Source organism: Halichoeres trimaculatus, unplaced genomic scaffold (assembly GCF_033239565.1).
Source record: "Halichoeres trimaculatus isolate MK-OKI-2021-1 unplaced genomic scaffold, fHalTri1.1 fHalTri1_scaffold_23, whole genome shotgun sequence".
Classification (NCBI taxonomy): Eukaryota; Metazoa; Chordata; class Actinopteri; order Labriformes; family Labridae; genus Halichoeres; species Halichoeres trimaculatus.
In genome coordinates, this window is record NW_027437201.1 from 10,160,950 (window position 1) to 10,178,029 (window position 17,080).

Here is a 17,080-nt window from a genome sequence, read left to right on the forward strand (position 1 = left end):
ACAAATTTTACAGGATAAACTTCAAATTTGAGCAATATAAAACATATAAACAATAACATTCATGAGTTTTTGTTGCTGACAGCATCACCAGAACCTCCAGCATCCCCATGGCCTCTCCCTTTCCGAGTACACATGCCACTTAAGGATGGCTGCTCCTCATTACAAGACAAACTGGAAATACAGGAGAAAAATATTCAGCAGCTCTCACATACTGTTCAGTACAAACAAGGCATGGCACACTGCTCTACTAAGGTTAGCTTACAATACAAGCCTCAAACATGCTCACACAGTACAAAGAAGACTTGTTACACACTTACACATGCAAAGTACAAACACAGCATGGTACTCTGTTCTAAAAAGGTCACTACAGATTATAAGCATTTAATCACACACATATTGTACAAATAAGACTTAGTTCACTTTTCTAAAAAAAAAGGCACCACACATTACAAGTGCCAATCTACGCATACAATTACGTATGAAGTAAAAAGTAGATACAGAGAGCTTCTTTATCCCGTAGTTCATCCCATCTAACGTTACCTTTTTCACATGAAGTTGCTCCTTCAGATGCTCCTTCTGTCACAAAATCATGCAGAATTTTCAGTGGAGTTTTTATTACTGGGAGGATCTTCTTTATGACATCTTTGAACAAACTTAGCTCCGTTTTTATATGCTTTCCTTTTATCTATCTGCTCAGCACTCTGTGTGTATTTGCGAGCTCCCTTCAATGGCTGAGTGAAATTAAAGAGCAACATCTCAGCTTTCATAAACCATTATAATTTTACTGATTGTGCAAACGGCTTAGGAATAATGGTCATTCAAAGTGCGTTTGCGCAAATGTGCAAGGGGTTAAGCCTTGCACCCTGAAACGGCGTAACATTGGTTTCCATTTGTGTAATTACACCTAGTGTTACAGTGTTGACGAACTGAGAAGTGTGGCTTGGGTTTCTGTTTAACAAATCTCTAAAAATGTATAGGGTGCTAGCTTAGCTTAGCAGTCGAGGTGCGCCCCATGTACAGCAGCAAAAGTTTGTTGCCGGTCAAACTCTCAGCCACAAACTTTGTCTGCATGTCATCCTCCCTTTCTTCCCCACATATTTCTGTCTCTCCGTCTCTGTCCCATCAAATTAAAGCTAAATGCTGAACACTCCCCTAGGTCTGCTGATCTAAAAGCCCACAAACAGCATTGCTGAGGAAAGAAAGAAATCGTGATTTGGATCAAAATAGCTCTGTTAAGGTACTGAAACCTCCATCATGGTGTAAATATTTACTTCTTGGTCAGTTTAGGGAACAGCAGCGGTTGTTGTTTAAGTAAGAACCAACAATGTCGACTGTTGGGAGAAAACACAACATAAAAAGTGGTCTCCAGTGGCAAAGTCTTACTTTGTTTTCGTCTCCACTTTAGAGCTCTCCCTCCAGAGCAGAGGATTACATTATTCCACTGTTTCCACCGGCTGTTTAGAGCTTGTTATGCTGAGTAAACTGACTGATATGGACGGTTTGTAGAGTGCCCCTCTAAATGCGAGAAACAGCCAAACAAGTTGCTTTAAAGTCAAACTCAGATTCCTCTGAATGAGGGAAGAAGGAGACAGGGGAAATCTTTCTATCCAGGAAGCGTCTGGGGGAAAGAAGGTTAAACGAGAGCTGTGGAGTTGGTAAGGGAACAAGATGAAGTGGGTGCACAGGGAAAAGAAACGATGCAGATGTGAAGAGGGAGGCCTGCAAGGATAAATTAGGTAAATTAAACATGTGCACAGAGTAAGGAGAACGCTGATAGAGGGAGACACATGGGGAATGTCCTCGTATAGATGATGACTTATTTGATTGGGTTTAATTGTTATTTTGATAGAGTGATGTCAGGAATAAGGAGTGGATTAAGGCAGATTAATATTGATGTTTGGAAGTCATTAAATTGCTCGTGGTCTGTGTAAGAACTGAAAGTGTTGGATTTTCAAAACGTTTAGTTAATTTAAAGACGTAAATATGAGAATTTCTTTACAGTGCTGCTCATTTACATCCATTCCTCATGAGCTACTTTACATTCACTGCAATATCTCTGTTTCCATCGACTTAACAAGTCATAAAATATGCTAAATTGCCAAAGTGAAGGCACACGAGGCTCATTCCTCAAGTAAAAATTGCCTTTGTTGGCAGCAAGCAGTTTATAAAGGAGGTTGCTTTTAAGTTCCAACATTTCTCATCAAAGTAAAAAGTTCAGTATTTTTAGAAACGGCAGAAAACACACAGAATGTTTTTTTTTTCCAAAAGAAACCCTGTCAAAGACAAATACTGCACATAAGGTCAGCCCGCAGGACAGTTTGTAAGCATTTTGGTGTTTATCCACGCAGTAATGAGACAACAGCCCTGTGTACAATAGGTTTAAGATATTTGGAGCAGGATTTAGCCTGTAAGCACACTTCTGTGCAGCTCTGCAGCGATTTATAGTTCATGTGAATGGCTTGAAAAATTTTCACAGCAGGGGACATTTAGAGAACACACTGCGTTACGTTTCCACAGAGTGTTATGATGGTAATTTAGTCCTTAAATATGACACTACAAAGAGGAGAAAAATTGTTTCAAATTGGTACTGATCACAGGTTAAGGGAGCAGTCATAGTCTTCTCCCTGTTGCAGTGATGTTTTGTATTGCACATTATTTTCTCAGCTTGAGAGGTGACGTAAGGGACGATTCATGAACACATTTGGCCTCATTTTCTCATGAATGGTATTTTGTACTATTTCACCTCTTTTTGTGCTTCTCTCTTCTTGGGGTCCCCCAGGGGTCTATTCTGGGTCCCCTGGTATACATGTAATATATCTCATACACTGATGACGGAATCTACTATTTGACAGCAAATGTTATCATCAGAATTTAAAGCTTTCCACCTGATAAATATTTACCCCCCCTTTGGGCAAATCATGTAAGTCATAACTGCTTTTCAGAATTTCATTACAATGCAAATGACACAGTACATATATATAAAGCCGATGGAGCTAACAAATCTGTTATCATCCTTTCACCTTAATTAAAAATTGAATCAACCATTTTTCTTTGGTTATAAAAAATCTAGTTTACTAAATTTTTGCAGTCCTGCATAGTCCAACTGGTCATTTCTTTCATTTGCACATGAAGTAAAGGTAATCCCTGCTTTACCATCCTCCAGACTTCAAAAGTGAAGCCTGCACAATCTGGTATGAGCATGCAAAATCTCCAAAGACAGCCTCTCTTCCAGGTTTTCAATGTGCTATAAGAGAACCAAAGACAGCACATCAATCCTTGCTGCCCTTCACTGGTTACCTGTGACTTTAAGAACTGATTTTACTGCTTGTTTTTAAAGCCTTGAATGGTCAGGCTTGTTCTTATACATCATCTGTCATCTGCTAACCCCAGTCTTTTATATCCCATGTTTTAGATCCGATTTACTTTCTGCTCTGCTGTCAGCTTGCTCCACTGCACCAACTTTGGTTTTGGTGTCTTGAACACAGAGGGTATGTTTATGGCAGATGTGTCCTCAGCAGTATTTTTCAGCCCAGCTGTGGATGTAAACAACAGATCTGCCCCTTTGCAAACAAGAGGCTGCTAAGACATAAAAGAAGATGCTGACTGGCTTCTTTTTGAGGCAGAGGAACAAGCACGGCTGCTGTTCAAGGGGCTTACATTGGAGGCCAGGCTGTCGCTGTCCACTTTTTGTGGTTCTGAATCAGTGCTCACACGGCATGCATGAAGTGCATGTTATACTGAAGAACACAAAATGAAGGAAATAGAAAGTCAGCACCCCCTGGTGTCAGGACAGGAGCCCATTTTGCCTGTTTTTGCCTGAGCTTGTGCTTTAATTACTGCAAAGGCACAAGAAGACAGAATATCTTTGGGAATAAATAAAAGGGTATATATAAATAGCACATGGAACAGACTTGGGAGCTTAGGACAGGTTCATCAGGAGGTCATTTAAATCATTAAATAGAAAATAACTTTTTTTTTTTTTTTGGCTCAGTGGAGGTTTTTTCCAAAAGACAGTCACTGTTAAATTGGTTTTGTGTCGCTTTCATCTATTTGATGGTTTTAAACTTGTGTTATGCTATTCTATTACATACCAATAACAAAAAACACACTCGGGCTCCAAAAATAAAACCCCACACTGTAAACTCTGATTTGGATGAATATGTCTTGGGACTGGAAATCAAGTTTGAAGATTAAATCGTCAATTTAGTGTGGTGCATGTCGGTAGAAAGCATTTTTTTAAGCATTTGATAAGACAAAAAAGAGAGAAACCCCTATTCCCAAATTGTGTGTGTGTGTGTGTGTGTGTGTGTGTGTGTGTGTGTGTGTGTGTGTGTGTGTGTGTGTGTGTGTGTGTGTGTGTGTGTGTGTGTGTGTTTTAAAGTACTCCGTGGATATGTGCCATTTTTCGTGTTTTGCCTTCCCCGGACCCTTGGCCATACAATCAGACTGTACACAGAAATAGCCCAAAATTACCGAAATGGTGAATTGCTTTCAAAATAAAAGTTTCGAGCTCTGAAACAAATATCAGTAATGGTAGAAAAAAAGATGGGGGAGTAGTTAAAGTTCTAAAAACTTATTATTTTGATATAAGCTGCTGAACATCTTTATTACAAGTCAATTATAATGTATTACAAGGCTGCTGGTAAGATTTTGTGTTTTATTCTGAAAGTTTCCTACCGGAAATGTACGCACTTACGTAAGTCGGATGACTTGACAACTTTGCCTTCGGGTCTATGTATAATTATCGCTTTACTACCCTTGGGCAGCACATAAACTGTCACAGGTGTGTAAATAATGATTTTTACAAAGCTATGACCGGTGTCATTGATTAACAGTTGCTGGTCGGATTTAAACATTGCCTTTCAGTCCGCGTCAAACCGTTATTACTGCCCTTCGTTAGCTTAAAGTCTCCTGATGTGGGTCTTCGGTTACGGGTCTCTCATTTGGAAAGTGGATTTTCCTTATGAGGAGAAAAGAGTTGGTTTCATTAAAGGCTTCAGCCGTCGGTTCTGGCAAGGCAGCACTGACCACCGGGGGATACCGGGTAAAGTAAGTATGATACACGTAACTATCCTAGCGTTATGCTAACTCTGATAACAACAATAACAACTGATGCAATGTTGCTGTTAGGTAAATCAGAGAGCATAGCAGCTCCTTTCACTGTAAGCGTTAGCCTAATGAAACAGTATAACTAACTTCAAATTGAGATTAAATTCAGAACGACTCAATGTTCTAAAGTTTATCAAAATAATGATAACAAAATAAATATTACTAAGAGAACACACAAGGTGGTAACTGTTATACAACAATGTGTTTTTCAGTAGGGGAGAACGGGGTTGATGGTCACCCTTTTTCCTCTAGTATGAATTGCTCATCATCAACACAGCTTTCAATAGTAATAGAAATGTGTCCCCCTCTCATTTCCAATCTCATTGTAACAAAGAGGTAAATAACGTTCAAAGACAGTGACACATTGTGACAACCAAATCTATCACAGGGATGGCTGTCAAAACACTATGGGATGTTTGTCAAAATGTTATTCTAACAGGAAAAATCGTATTTAAAAGGGCAGAAAGACAAACCTAAATTTAAAAGTTAAATTACATTGACCCGTTGATGAATAAATTAAAGCATCTTAGCACAAAATGAGGGAGGAGCATGAACAGGAAACACATCTTTAGGCCAGCCTACAATCAATAACCACAAAAAGAACAGAATAAGTGGGCCCAACAGTAATACACATGATAGTCAACCCCAACCGGAGTTTCCTGCACTGCTAACAGCAGTGTAACAACTAGTTAGCTAGCTAACAATCTAAACTAAAGCTTTTCCTTCAAACTTTTTTTAAATGGTAACAACTTTTTGGGGGTTAAAAATGCATTTCGCAAAAGATTAGGGGCTAAAAAAGAAAAAAATGATTAAAAAATAAATAAATCAGTACTACAGATATTTGATGACTTTTGTTCAAAATCTTTTTTAGCCTGCAAAAACAGTTGGACTGCATCTGATAAACGTATAAATGCATTTTCATCTGATTTGTGTCTCTCTGTGTGTTTTCTACAGCCTGGTCGAGTTGTGACACTTGTGGAAGATCCTGAGGTAAGAAAAAGCCCATATATATGTGTGTGTGTGTGTGTATATTTATATATATATATATATATATTTATATATATATATATATATATATATATATATATATATATATATATATATATATATATATATATATATATATGTATATATATATATATATATATATATATATATATATTTAGAACAATGTTATGAAAATTTGGTATGTTGCACCTTTACCTGTAGAGCAGAAAACAGCCAACCTCAGTGTCGTCCTTCAGACCAAACTTTTTCATTGATGACTCCCAGCTTGGAAACTTCATTACAATGTTTACTCTTCTTTTAGTCACTGTCTGTTATAGTTCTTCTTAATTTATTCCTGATTTTTTGCTGAAAATGTGATGATTTACACACATGTGATGCATGTTTGTGATTCTCTATCAGAAAATATTCTCAATATGAATTCTTTGATGCAAAACAAAAAATATACATACTTTCTTCTCCTTAACAATAACATCAACAACAGCCGCTGTCTTCTTCTACTGTAAAAACTACAACAGCCCCTCTCTTCTTCTCTGCCTGACTACCAGATAGATTTCAGGAATGGCGGCTAAGCTTGTATTAAAAACCGCGTTTTGCTCTCTCTGTCTCCCAAAATCTGCTGTAGACAAACATGGCCGCTCATTATGTCTGCCTCTGTAAACAAAACCCGCAATAATAAAAATATTAAAGCTTTTTCTGACGTCCTAAAAAGAAAAGGAAAGTCTTAGGGGGATTATTGTTCACTTATTTAAAGAAACTTCACAAACATATCAACGTCTTATTTCCAGTGTTTCTGTTCAGCGAATGCTGCCAACTTCTACACACTGCACCTTTTAGTGTGGTGTGACTTCTCGCTGAGGCATTAGGTGTTTCACAATGTCAGTATATAACAGAGCAGCAGTTTTACACTGAACTGGAGACACAGAGAATCTCTGTGATCAAAGGAGTGTCAAAGTGAACACTCAGTGATTTGATCACTCAGACATTCTGCATGCAAAAACACATCTCCCCAAACGTTTAATTTCAATAAATTCTTTGCAGTTAAAATTGGTAACCAAAGTTAGTGGGTTGACCCATTAAGTCATGTTTCTTTTCATTATACAAATTAATTTCCTCTTACAGGCTGGTGATGTTTGTTTAGATTGTGTTTGTCAGATTTACAAAAACATTTCAGATGTTTTTCTTAACAATGACTAACATCAGCAGTCATGATTCACTCAGCCTGTTTTCCATCACTGTATTATTGAGTGCAATTATGAGAAAGCAAACCCAAGTTTGAGCAATAAACTCTGCAACCAGTCGACATCAAGTCACTGCAAATATTTCTCTGTATTGAAAGAGTTTCACGAGCTTTTTATACCCACGATCGCTTCTTCTTTTAATCCGCATACGTGCACGGCATGAGTCATAAACACATCCTGAGCAAGGTGAAGAAGACTGTACCGCGCACTACAGAAGATTATATCTCCTGCTGCAGAAACAAAGGAGAGGACAGAGTATTGTTTTCTGACCTTGGATGGGAGATAATTTGTTGCAGGTGATGGGAAAGTGATAAAGAGATGCAGAGCGAGTCTCGTTGTGCAGCGGGAACATGGAAAGCATCTGGAAAACATGTATTTGGAGGTGACTGATGAGTATCTTCAGTGGTTTGTTATATGGTTGAAGTGAAGCATTCATTGACTTTCTGCAGCAGTCACAGGCTGGGATCACAAACAGGAAGCTGCACCTATGGATTATTGTCAGAAAACAGTGACAGGGACTTATTGGAGTGGATAAGAAGGGAGCGAATGTGCTAAGATGAAAGCACGCATGATGAGAAAAACATGATGTTGCAATTACAATGATCAGTATAGCAGCAATAAATCAAAGAGCAACAGATCTGATGTTCTGCTGTTACACAAGACGTTTACAGAAGGATTCAAAAGAGCAAGCTTTTTCACTTTTCACCAAACAAAAAGCATTGTTCAAATAAATCACTTTTTATTTTCTTAAAGGTAGGACGACAGGCTTTCCCTGAAAATAAAATGTCAACTTTGGGCCTCTATACATGTGTGTCAGTGTCTGCATCTGCCTGGAACCCTCTCCTCTGCCTGCATGTTGATGTTTTGGTTGTTTTGGGACGTTTCCAGGCAGAAAGTAAGGGTGGTTACATCAGCCAATCACAGGGTGCCCAGTGTGCAAATGATTTGTTGATAATAGTCAGTGGAATAAGCTATCCTGAGCAGCTATGGCAGTGAAAGTAGCATGGATCAAGAAAAACACAACCAAAGTGAAACAATACGCCAAACTGCTAAAGCAGGGCGAAGCTTGGCTCAACTTTAACTCACTTTCGGGCGCTTGGAAAAAGCATGGGATAAAAAAAAAATGGTTGTAGACTGTGGGTGTGTGCTGCTGCTGGCACTGAGCCAAGGAGGAGGAGCCCAGTTTGAATTTGTGTTTAATAACAAGTAATAAAAAGTCCTGCAGACCCTACCTTTAAAGAGACACGTTTATGAACTCTGACCTTTCAAACCTACCACATAAACTGATGAGTCTCCTTAGCTCTAGCTGTAGTTACTAATCACTCCAGGAGTCATCATACTCCTTTCTCTGTCAAGTTTGTCCCTCTGATCCCAAGCTACCACCTCCTCTGACTCTCCCCCTCCTCAGGGCTGCGTCTGGGGTGTCGCCTACAAGCTCCCAACAGGTCGAGAGCAAGAAGTGAAGAGCTACCTGGACTACAGAGAAAAGGGCGGCTACCAGGTCATCACAGTGACCTTTCATCCCCGGCCACCTCACACCCCTCCACCCAGCCAGACGCTGCTCTACATCGGCTCAAAGGACAACCCAGACTACCTCGGCCCCGCCCCTCTGGAGGAGATAGCCAACCAGATCGTCAGCTGCACTGGTCCGAGTGGGAAAAACACAGAGTATCTGTTTCAGCTGGCTGATGCTGTGAGGACTATTCTGCCTGAGGACTCAGACAAACACCTGTTCTCTCTGGAAACTTTGGTGAAGGAGAGAATACACAACGGGCAGAAACACTTGAACAATCAAACAGGCTGACTGTGATAAGTAAAGAAAATTAAGGATGGAAAATAAACAAGCTGGATCATCACTGAGTCTCAGGGTTTAAAGTACAGACTGAGGGCATATGAGTATTTGGGAGGTCAAGGAAACAAGTCAGTGATGTCAGTTAAACTCAAACTAAAACTCACTGAGTGTGTGTTGAAAGCTGCTTCTGATTTACAAAAAATGTAAACTACTTAAAGGTACAGTAACTGGTTTACCACCTATACGCTGAGTGATAACGTTACAGTGTGATGACAGAATGGTTTATTGATCAAATGTGTGACTGCATTCACTGATGGTGTTCTAATACTTTCAGAACCATGGCTCCACTAAAATAAATAAAAATATGAGCCAACACATCATTTCCAGTGTGTTAATTTTGTGGGGGAAAAAAAAAGAAAAAAAAAGAGCCCAGAGCAATTTTGGCAGATTTAAAGCACTTGAAAACTTTGTTTCATAAGTTATTTGGTGAAAAATAAAATATTCATGAGCTACTAACTGAACACCAAAAGAGTGTATTTGTGTGTGTGTGTGTGTGTGTGTGTTCAAGCGTGAAGCTGGTGGCTGTCAGTCCACCACTCCACTTCTAAAGTCACAGCTGGAAATATTTCAACAGTTTGACGGGTAGGTATTAATTTGTCACGGTCTGAGAAAGATGGGTCCTGATGTTCTCTTTTTATGATAAAACAGAAAATGTGTATATCAGGGGTCTTCAGCATTATTCAGACCAAGGACCCCTTGACTGATGGGGAGACAGAGCAATACTTTGTGTTACATTACACAGTGATAGATGTGGGGATGGGTACCAAATTAGGTACCGACCAAATTCTGTCAAAAGTACCAGGTACCAATTCAAATCAAAAGGTACCATGTTTAGGTACCTATACGTATTGTTATGACAATGGGGAAGTGGTGGAGTAGGCGATTTTCCATGCTGGACACGAACACAGCATTACAAGGTTATATACTGAAGAATAAATATGTCAAATTGTATAGAATTTACGTTTTATTATAAAACAAATAGATATATTTTACCACATAAACGTACTAAAGTGTTAAGTACAAATACCGATTGCCAGGTACCGGGAATCGATCAGTACCATATCGTTTCAAAAGTGAAAGGTATCCATCCCTAGATTGATGTAGCGGTGGCGACACTGGGAAGAAGGAAGATGAGAAGCTGGAGGAATACAGAGGGCTGAAGGAAGCTGGAGAAGATGAGGGGTGTGAGGACAACAGTGGTGTCAGTTGGGATGGGACACTTTGGGGCTGTAACACACAAGCTGGGTGGATGGCTCCAGCAGAAACTGGTAACAACATCTAAGATCTCTGTCCAGAAGTGCACAGTCTTACAAACAGCTTAGATCCTATACAGAACCGTCAGGCTCCCAGGGCTTTGCAGAGTGAACCTGTGTGCAGTTTGAGAGACCTGCTGAGAACGTGCTTGATGTGTTTATTTCTGGTTAAAAGATAATATCTTTAGCCCCCATGTATCCACTGATGTGTGTTCAAAGATAATAATAATAAAGTTAGTTATAAAAGCACTCAGAGAGCACAGACCTCTGCCAAGCATATTGTGATTGTCATTAACACTTAAGTCCTACTTTAATGTTATACTCCCTTTCAGCAGACTGTCTGCTACAATTTGGTGTTAGTTGCAGGTTTGTACGATAATTTGTTACCTGACAGTGTTGAAAATCATGATGAACCAGTACTTAATTCATATTCTGGATCTTGGTATCCAGAATATTGTCAGGATCTGAATCGTACTTTCATGTCTGTCAGAAATTATGGTGACCTTGTCTTGTGTTGTTTTGCAAAGCAATCCAACCATTTATCCTGGAGTTATATAGACATATGGTGAAAACAGCCCTATCTCACATTGATAAAGAATCCTTTATTAGATGATGATTCGGATCACCTCCAAAATCTAACCACTTCTTTCTTTTCCCATTTTGAACCTTTCCTGGAAATTTCATCCAGATTACTTTTTGAGTTGTGTTGACAGAGAAACTCTCCCATAAAACATAACCTCCCTGGGGGAGGTAAAAATTAAAATATTTTGAAATAATTACTTGACAACACAAAAAAATTGCCTAATCAACCAAAAAGTCACCCCCTAAGGGCTGCAGACCCCCTGTTGAAGACCACTGGTATATATTTAAGCAAAACGAGCAGCACAACAAGAATCCACAATGATCTGATTCCATACTGTAGGAGACAGAAGACCGTCACACAGAAATCTGTCTTTGGAAAATACAACATAAGCTTGTAGGAAACTGCTGCTGTATCCCAGGCAGGTTATCATGATAGGACTGTGATCGCACTATCACACCGTGTTCAGCCATAAAATACACCCCGTTTATCCTGGACAGTACTCACCAGATATGCTTCTCATTCTGTCAGCGTGCGTCTCTCAGCACAGTGAACTTATCAACGTCAGCATCAACCGCTTTAGAAAAATCCGTGTGCGGAGTAAAAATGGTGACAGCTTTATCTTTGATGTTGTTTTTCTTAAACATTTACACACATACACACACACCCACTCACACAAGTTACCTGTGGCCTGAAGCAACATCTCCACAACATGATGGATACAACAAACTCTGATGCATTTCTCTTTGTGGATGTTTTGAATAATCTCACACATGTGCCACACTCACTCTTTCCTTTCAAAATAAAATACACCTCTTTTAAAGGATGCAGTGAATTTATTACACATTAAATTTACAGTTAGTTAGAAATAAGAAACTACTGTACAACGGTGCATATTAAGTGGTATAGAAATATATTGTGATATTACATCACATTATACATTTTATTGTTTATATATACTTACAATTAGCCAATTATGACTTTATATAAATAAGATATGAAGTTATTAAAAATAGATTTACTCAGACTTGAGTTACTTTAACAAAAATGGTTTATCCAATAAGATACATCTTATCTTAGTGTCATCTTTCGTAGGAAGTGTTAATTTACATCAACAATGTAGTTATGCAGTTGGATTTTGTATATATTATCAATTATATATGTTATCCCATGTTATATTATCATTTAAAGGGAGTTCCACTTCTGTAATACTGTATTAAAAACCTTCTAAAGGTTATGGAGTGAAACACAGCGCTGAGAGACTCTGGTCTTTAAGTGTACAAATGTTTCTGGCAGATATAAATATAGATTTATCACAAGAACAAAACAATAATACACCTGAAAGCTGGTTTCTTTAAAGTAGAGGTTTTTGCCACCTTTGGGGCTGCAGAGCTGCTTGGCGAGGCAAAATAAACCCACCGAGTAGGTTCAATATTTGACATCACTTTTTCCCAGAACTGTTATTTTTTTTGTGCTCGGTTTACTGAAGGCCAACATCGGCTGTGAGGTTCCAGACGCAGGGCTCCCGGCCACTGCAGCAACATTTGAGGTTATTTTAACAGGCGGCACAGAAGAAATGAGTTCCCAACAGTGCTAAAAAGTTAAACTCTGTTTCTGTGTGGACAGGGCAAACAGTCTGTGGAGGACGTGACAAGGCAGCTGGCTGACTAGGCGTAGTAACAGGGGGACACTAGCAGGTCTGTGAGCACCAGGAGCTGGTCGTCGGTGAAGCACTGACGGTGCTCCTGCCAGTTATCGTGGTGGGTGCGTCTGAACTCAGAGAGGGTCTTTTTTACCGTCATCTTGGGATTGAACGGAGAAACAGGATTAAAAACAAATGAGATAGAGGGAATCAGAGTGAATGACTGATGTAATGTGTGTTGACCCTATGACATATGAGTTGTTGGTGTCACCTTCTTTGAGCTACATATTTGATGATGTTGAAGGAAATTTTTTTAAAACGTTGAATAATGAAAAAGAAGTGTGCCCTGGTGTCAGCAGCAGCTTATGGTTGAAATACACCAGATCTGTCTGCAGTCCGTCTCCGCTCTGTCAGGGCAGTGGATCGCATAGGTTTCCATTCAAATCAATGTGCCAGCTCACACTGGATCCGTTCTGTTGCAGGTAATATGCAACGAAGCTGTGACTAATAAATTCAGCGTAGAGAAGATTGAGTGGAACAGGAAGTGACCTGATACCATCCAAAAACACCCATTGACTTTCAAAATAAAACAAACTGTGTCAGAAACAGTTGGTATTTAGATTGACTACAACAATAAATGGACATAATGAGCAGAGCCAGACCAGGAGTCAACAGGTTTGAGGTTTTACAGCCCAACAAGAATAAAGACAGACTCATCAATGGAAAGTGAAGCGTGGGAACTCCTCGGTCTGTGACTCCAGCTATCCGTCAGTCATGAAGCTTGATGAACAGAACACACAGCTGGAGTAAGTTGACAAACCCAGTCATCATGCAACGGAACGGAGACATACTGCAGATGTTTCTGGTGTATTTAATGTGTTAGACTTTGAATAATCTCCAAAAACAGCCAGGATCTGGGTCACATCAGCAATTTATGCTGATATCGAAGTCCCGCCCCTTCTTGATTTTGATTGGACGGTGAAGGAGTCAAGCAATAGATTTGATTCTCACAACAGAACACGGCCGTATTATGGTTTAGTTATGTTAAAGACAAGTATATGATCCACATAAACATTAAAATACAAATTCTTTTGACATATTCGTAAAACTTCTTATCAGCTTCCTCGAACAGCATCGAGCTGCTTTGCTCATGAGAAACTCTAACGCTCCATCATTGGAGTAAAGATTTGGAAGTGTTGTTGGTGTCTCAGTGTTTGGACGTTTCCATTAGCGTCTGCAGTAATCTGCTGCAATAAAGAGGATGCTGATGGTTCTTTTTATGTTGCTTCATTTGTTTTTTTCTCCCGTAAAAGTAAAAAGTGAGGCGCTGATAACAACCTTAGGAAAAGAGACTGTTTGCTTTCTCTTCCTCCAGCAAGAGGTTTAAGAGCAGAGGACACAAAAACAAAGAGTTTCATGACTTTAACATTAAATACAGGTCATGTTCATGAGAGCATTCAAAGGAAATGATTACATTTCAGTTACCTAGTAACGTTTACAGACTACTGATCAGTCTGCCTGAGGAAAAGGAGACATTATATTCTTTATTTCCTCACAAAATCCTACATTTTTGAGAGGGACTATTCTTTTCAGGAGCTTTTGTGACAAAATGACTCATTCATCTAGCTGCAAATTTATTTTTTAACTGTGTCCCATTGTATTTTCTTTCTCATCTCTTTCACTTTGCAGCAGGAGAAGCGCTAAATTATCATCATCACTGGCTCCCCATCACTGTAATGTATTATTCAAACTCTGCACTACGGATTACATTGTATGTCTTTTTCATGCCTGAAGTGAGACCAAAGACACAATTTTCTCCTCAATTGGACAATGAAATTGTGTTCTTTCAGCTCATACTGTGTTGGATGTTTGTGTGTGTGTGTGCGTATATGTTGCGGTGATGAGTGTGTGCACCTCTATAGGCTGAGGGTCATTGAGATGATCGCTCAGGTCCATCAGTATCTGAGGCATCCAGTCCGGGACGTCGTAGGGGCTCGAGAGGATGCACGCACTGAGGCCCAGAACTCCAGCGTGGCGCCGCACCAAGTCTTCACACACGAGGAAAAAACACACAAATGGGAATTTCAAGGTTCACAATTCCCCCGGGATAAGAAAGGGTAATAGGGCAAGTTTTACTCTGATTGCCTCACTGTGTTATTTTGACGTGTTTGTTTTGTGCCTGTGTGTGTGAGTGTGTGTGTGTGTGTGTGTGTACCTGTGGAGGACAGCTCTCCCCTGGCCTTGGGGAGGGGAGTCTGACTCAGCGTCTGGAGCTGTGTCTGCAGACTGGAGTCCAGGGGGAAGAACTGGCACTGCAGTAAACCACTGAGGGTGGTGCCTGCCATGTCCCTCACCTACAGGGGGGAGGAGGCAAGGAAGGAGGGAGGGAGGGATGTAGGAAACAAGGAGGAGAGTAAGGGTGAGAATTTAAAAAAATACAGAGAGCAGTGAAAATCAGAAGCGACAAATAAAGGATGGTGGTGGATGCTGTGGAGAGCAGGAGGCAGTTTTAGGGCGAGAAGTGTTTCTGCAATTTATTAAAAGAGGAAAGATCAGGAGGAAAGAAGAGAGAGGAAGAGGAGGAGGAGGAGGAGGAGGAGGGATGATGCCGAGTTGAGCTGAGGTAACATTCACTTGCAGAACATCGCCGCCTTCCTGCATCACTTTGCATAAATTATGAATAAGCGCTGAGTGACGGTTGATGCATCCAAATAGACAATGAGACAAAGACAACGCGTCCAGCAGCTTCACGCTTACTCAGTTTACAAAATATTAAGAGGAGCAGCTGTTTTTGTGGGTGAAGAAATCCCTGGTAGCCTCCAGCTTATGGATTTTTCACCTTCACATCCAATTCAGAGGCACAAAGGGAGGAAAGTGATACATGTTGAATCACGTGTTGAGCAGAGATTTCTACATTCAGCTGCTAAAAATGTGGAATTAAACTACCAATGAGAAGCAGCCACAGCGCTTTGTCAGCACCTCTGAAACCACAGAAGAAGAGAAAGGCACCAAAACAGAGAAATAAATTAAATGCCGAGCACTGAGGTGTAGTGTTATTTTTAAGCAATAACCGAGAACAGAAAGGAGGGATTAAGATTTAGTGAGGGGAGACTCGGGGACAATAAGTGGTCATTTATAATCCTGTGACTCCCCTGCCTTACTGAGGGGCGATGGCTGTATTAAAGCCAGTGTTTTGCTGCTTGTTTCTGCATACATTACCTCGAGCTGTTCGTCAAGCAGCAGCTGCATCACGAGCCTCTGGATGCAGAGGACCTCAGCAGGCAGGCTGAGCAGGGTGAACAGGTTGTAGAAAACCATGATCTGGAGGTAGGTGAGGACAGAGAAGCGGGCGTGCCATGATCTGCTGCACGCCATCTAAAACAGAGAAACACAGAGAAAGGGTAAGGTAATTATTCATGGTATATAATATATACATGACGCACACATGATACAAAACATTACTTTGGTAAGGCCATCAGTTCATTTGCTGACAAAGCTTGTAGAGCTAACAACTCTATAAGAAGAACATCATTTAAATTTAACCTCTCCATTCTCCATTGTCCATTTTATTTGGATAAAGTTCTTTAAGAGTGTGATTGAGCCGATCCTCCTGTAGAGAATTGAAGTCTGGGTTCCTTTAGTTAAAGCAGAACTCGGGGACTCAAACCTAGTAAAAAAAGGTTCACCTGGAGTTCTGTAAGAACATTTTAAGAGTCCACAGAAACCGTCCCAACCACAGCTTCAGAGTGGAGCTGCCTCTGCTGACGCCAATCAAAAGGAAAAGCATCAGTTTCACCAACCACCTGATGGAGTCTGAGCCCGACTCATAAAAACACAGAGCTTATCTCGAACAGCAGCGCTCTCTGATCCCAGAGGAAAACACCACACTACAGGAAATAAGATCTGCTTTTCAAAATAATGACCAACAAGCCATTGCCAACTCCAAATGACAGAAAATAAACCAAATTGTAAGGACAAATATTACCATCAGTGGTAAATTAGAATGTTATAACTTATTAAATAGAGAATTTAAATTGGCAGATTATTGAACAGAGATTAAAGAGCCCTTAAAGAGACAGAGACTCACAAAATACACACTTTCTATTCATAAACTGGCCGTTGAAACTGGTCGACACAGAAATCTCAGTGGTTAAAAGGATCTTACAAAGTCTGTAGGCTCTGTTACACAAGACAGGAAGATACAAGGGATGGGTACCTTTCACATTTGAAACGGTATGGTACTGATGCCCGGTACCTGGCAATAGGTACTGGTACCCAACAGTACCAATTTTTGGTACTTTTTTGTGTTCATGTGGTCAAAAATATCAATTTGGTTAATCATTAAATATATATTTTTTTCAACTTAATGTTTTATTCTTCAACATATAACCTTGCAAT

General features: G+C 39.9%; 2 protein-coding genes across 2 annotated transcripts in view; one reads left to right on the forward strand and one right to left on the reverse strand.

Moving 5' to 3' along the window:
- Positions 1–4,705: 4,705 nt before the first annotated feature.
- chac2 (ChaC, cation transport regulator homolog 2 (E. coli)) lies at positions 4,706–9,663 on the forward strand. The gene is made up of 3 exons (XM_074663322.1): positions 4,706–5,049; positions 6,064–6,099; positions 8,764–9,663. Exons 1-3 carry the CDS (start codon positions 4,915–4,917, stop codon positions 9,157–9,159), a joined length of 567 nt encoding a protein of 188 aa, XP_074519423.1. The 5' UTR covers positions 4,706–4,914; the 3' UTR covers positions 9,160–9,663.
- Positions 9,664–12,132: 2,469 nt separating this feature from the next.
- psme4b (proteasome activator subunit 4b) overlaps positions 12,133–17,080 on the reverse strand; it is a 39,153-nt gene continuing 34,205 nt past the window's right edge. Inside the window, exons 44-47 of the mRNA XM_074664112.1 lie at positions 15,902–16,057; positions 14,898–15,036; positions 14,597–14,730; positions 12,133–12,842 (exon numbers count right to left, since the gene is read on the reverse strand). Of these exons, the coding sequence (XP_074520213.1) occupies positions 12,708–12,842; positions 14,597–14,730; positions 14,898–15,036; positions 15,902–16,057 (564 nt within the window). The 3' untranslated portion in view covers positions 12,133–12,707. The remainder of the gene's footprint in view (positions 12,843–14,596; positions 14,731–14,897; positions 15,037–15,901; positions 16,058–17,080) is intronic.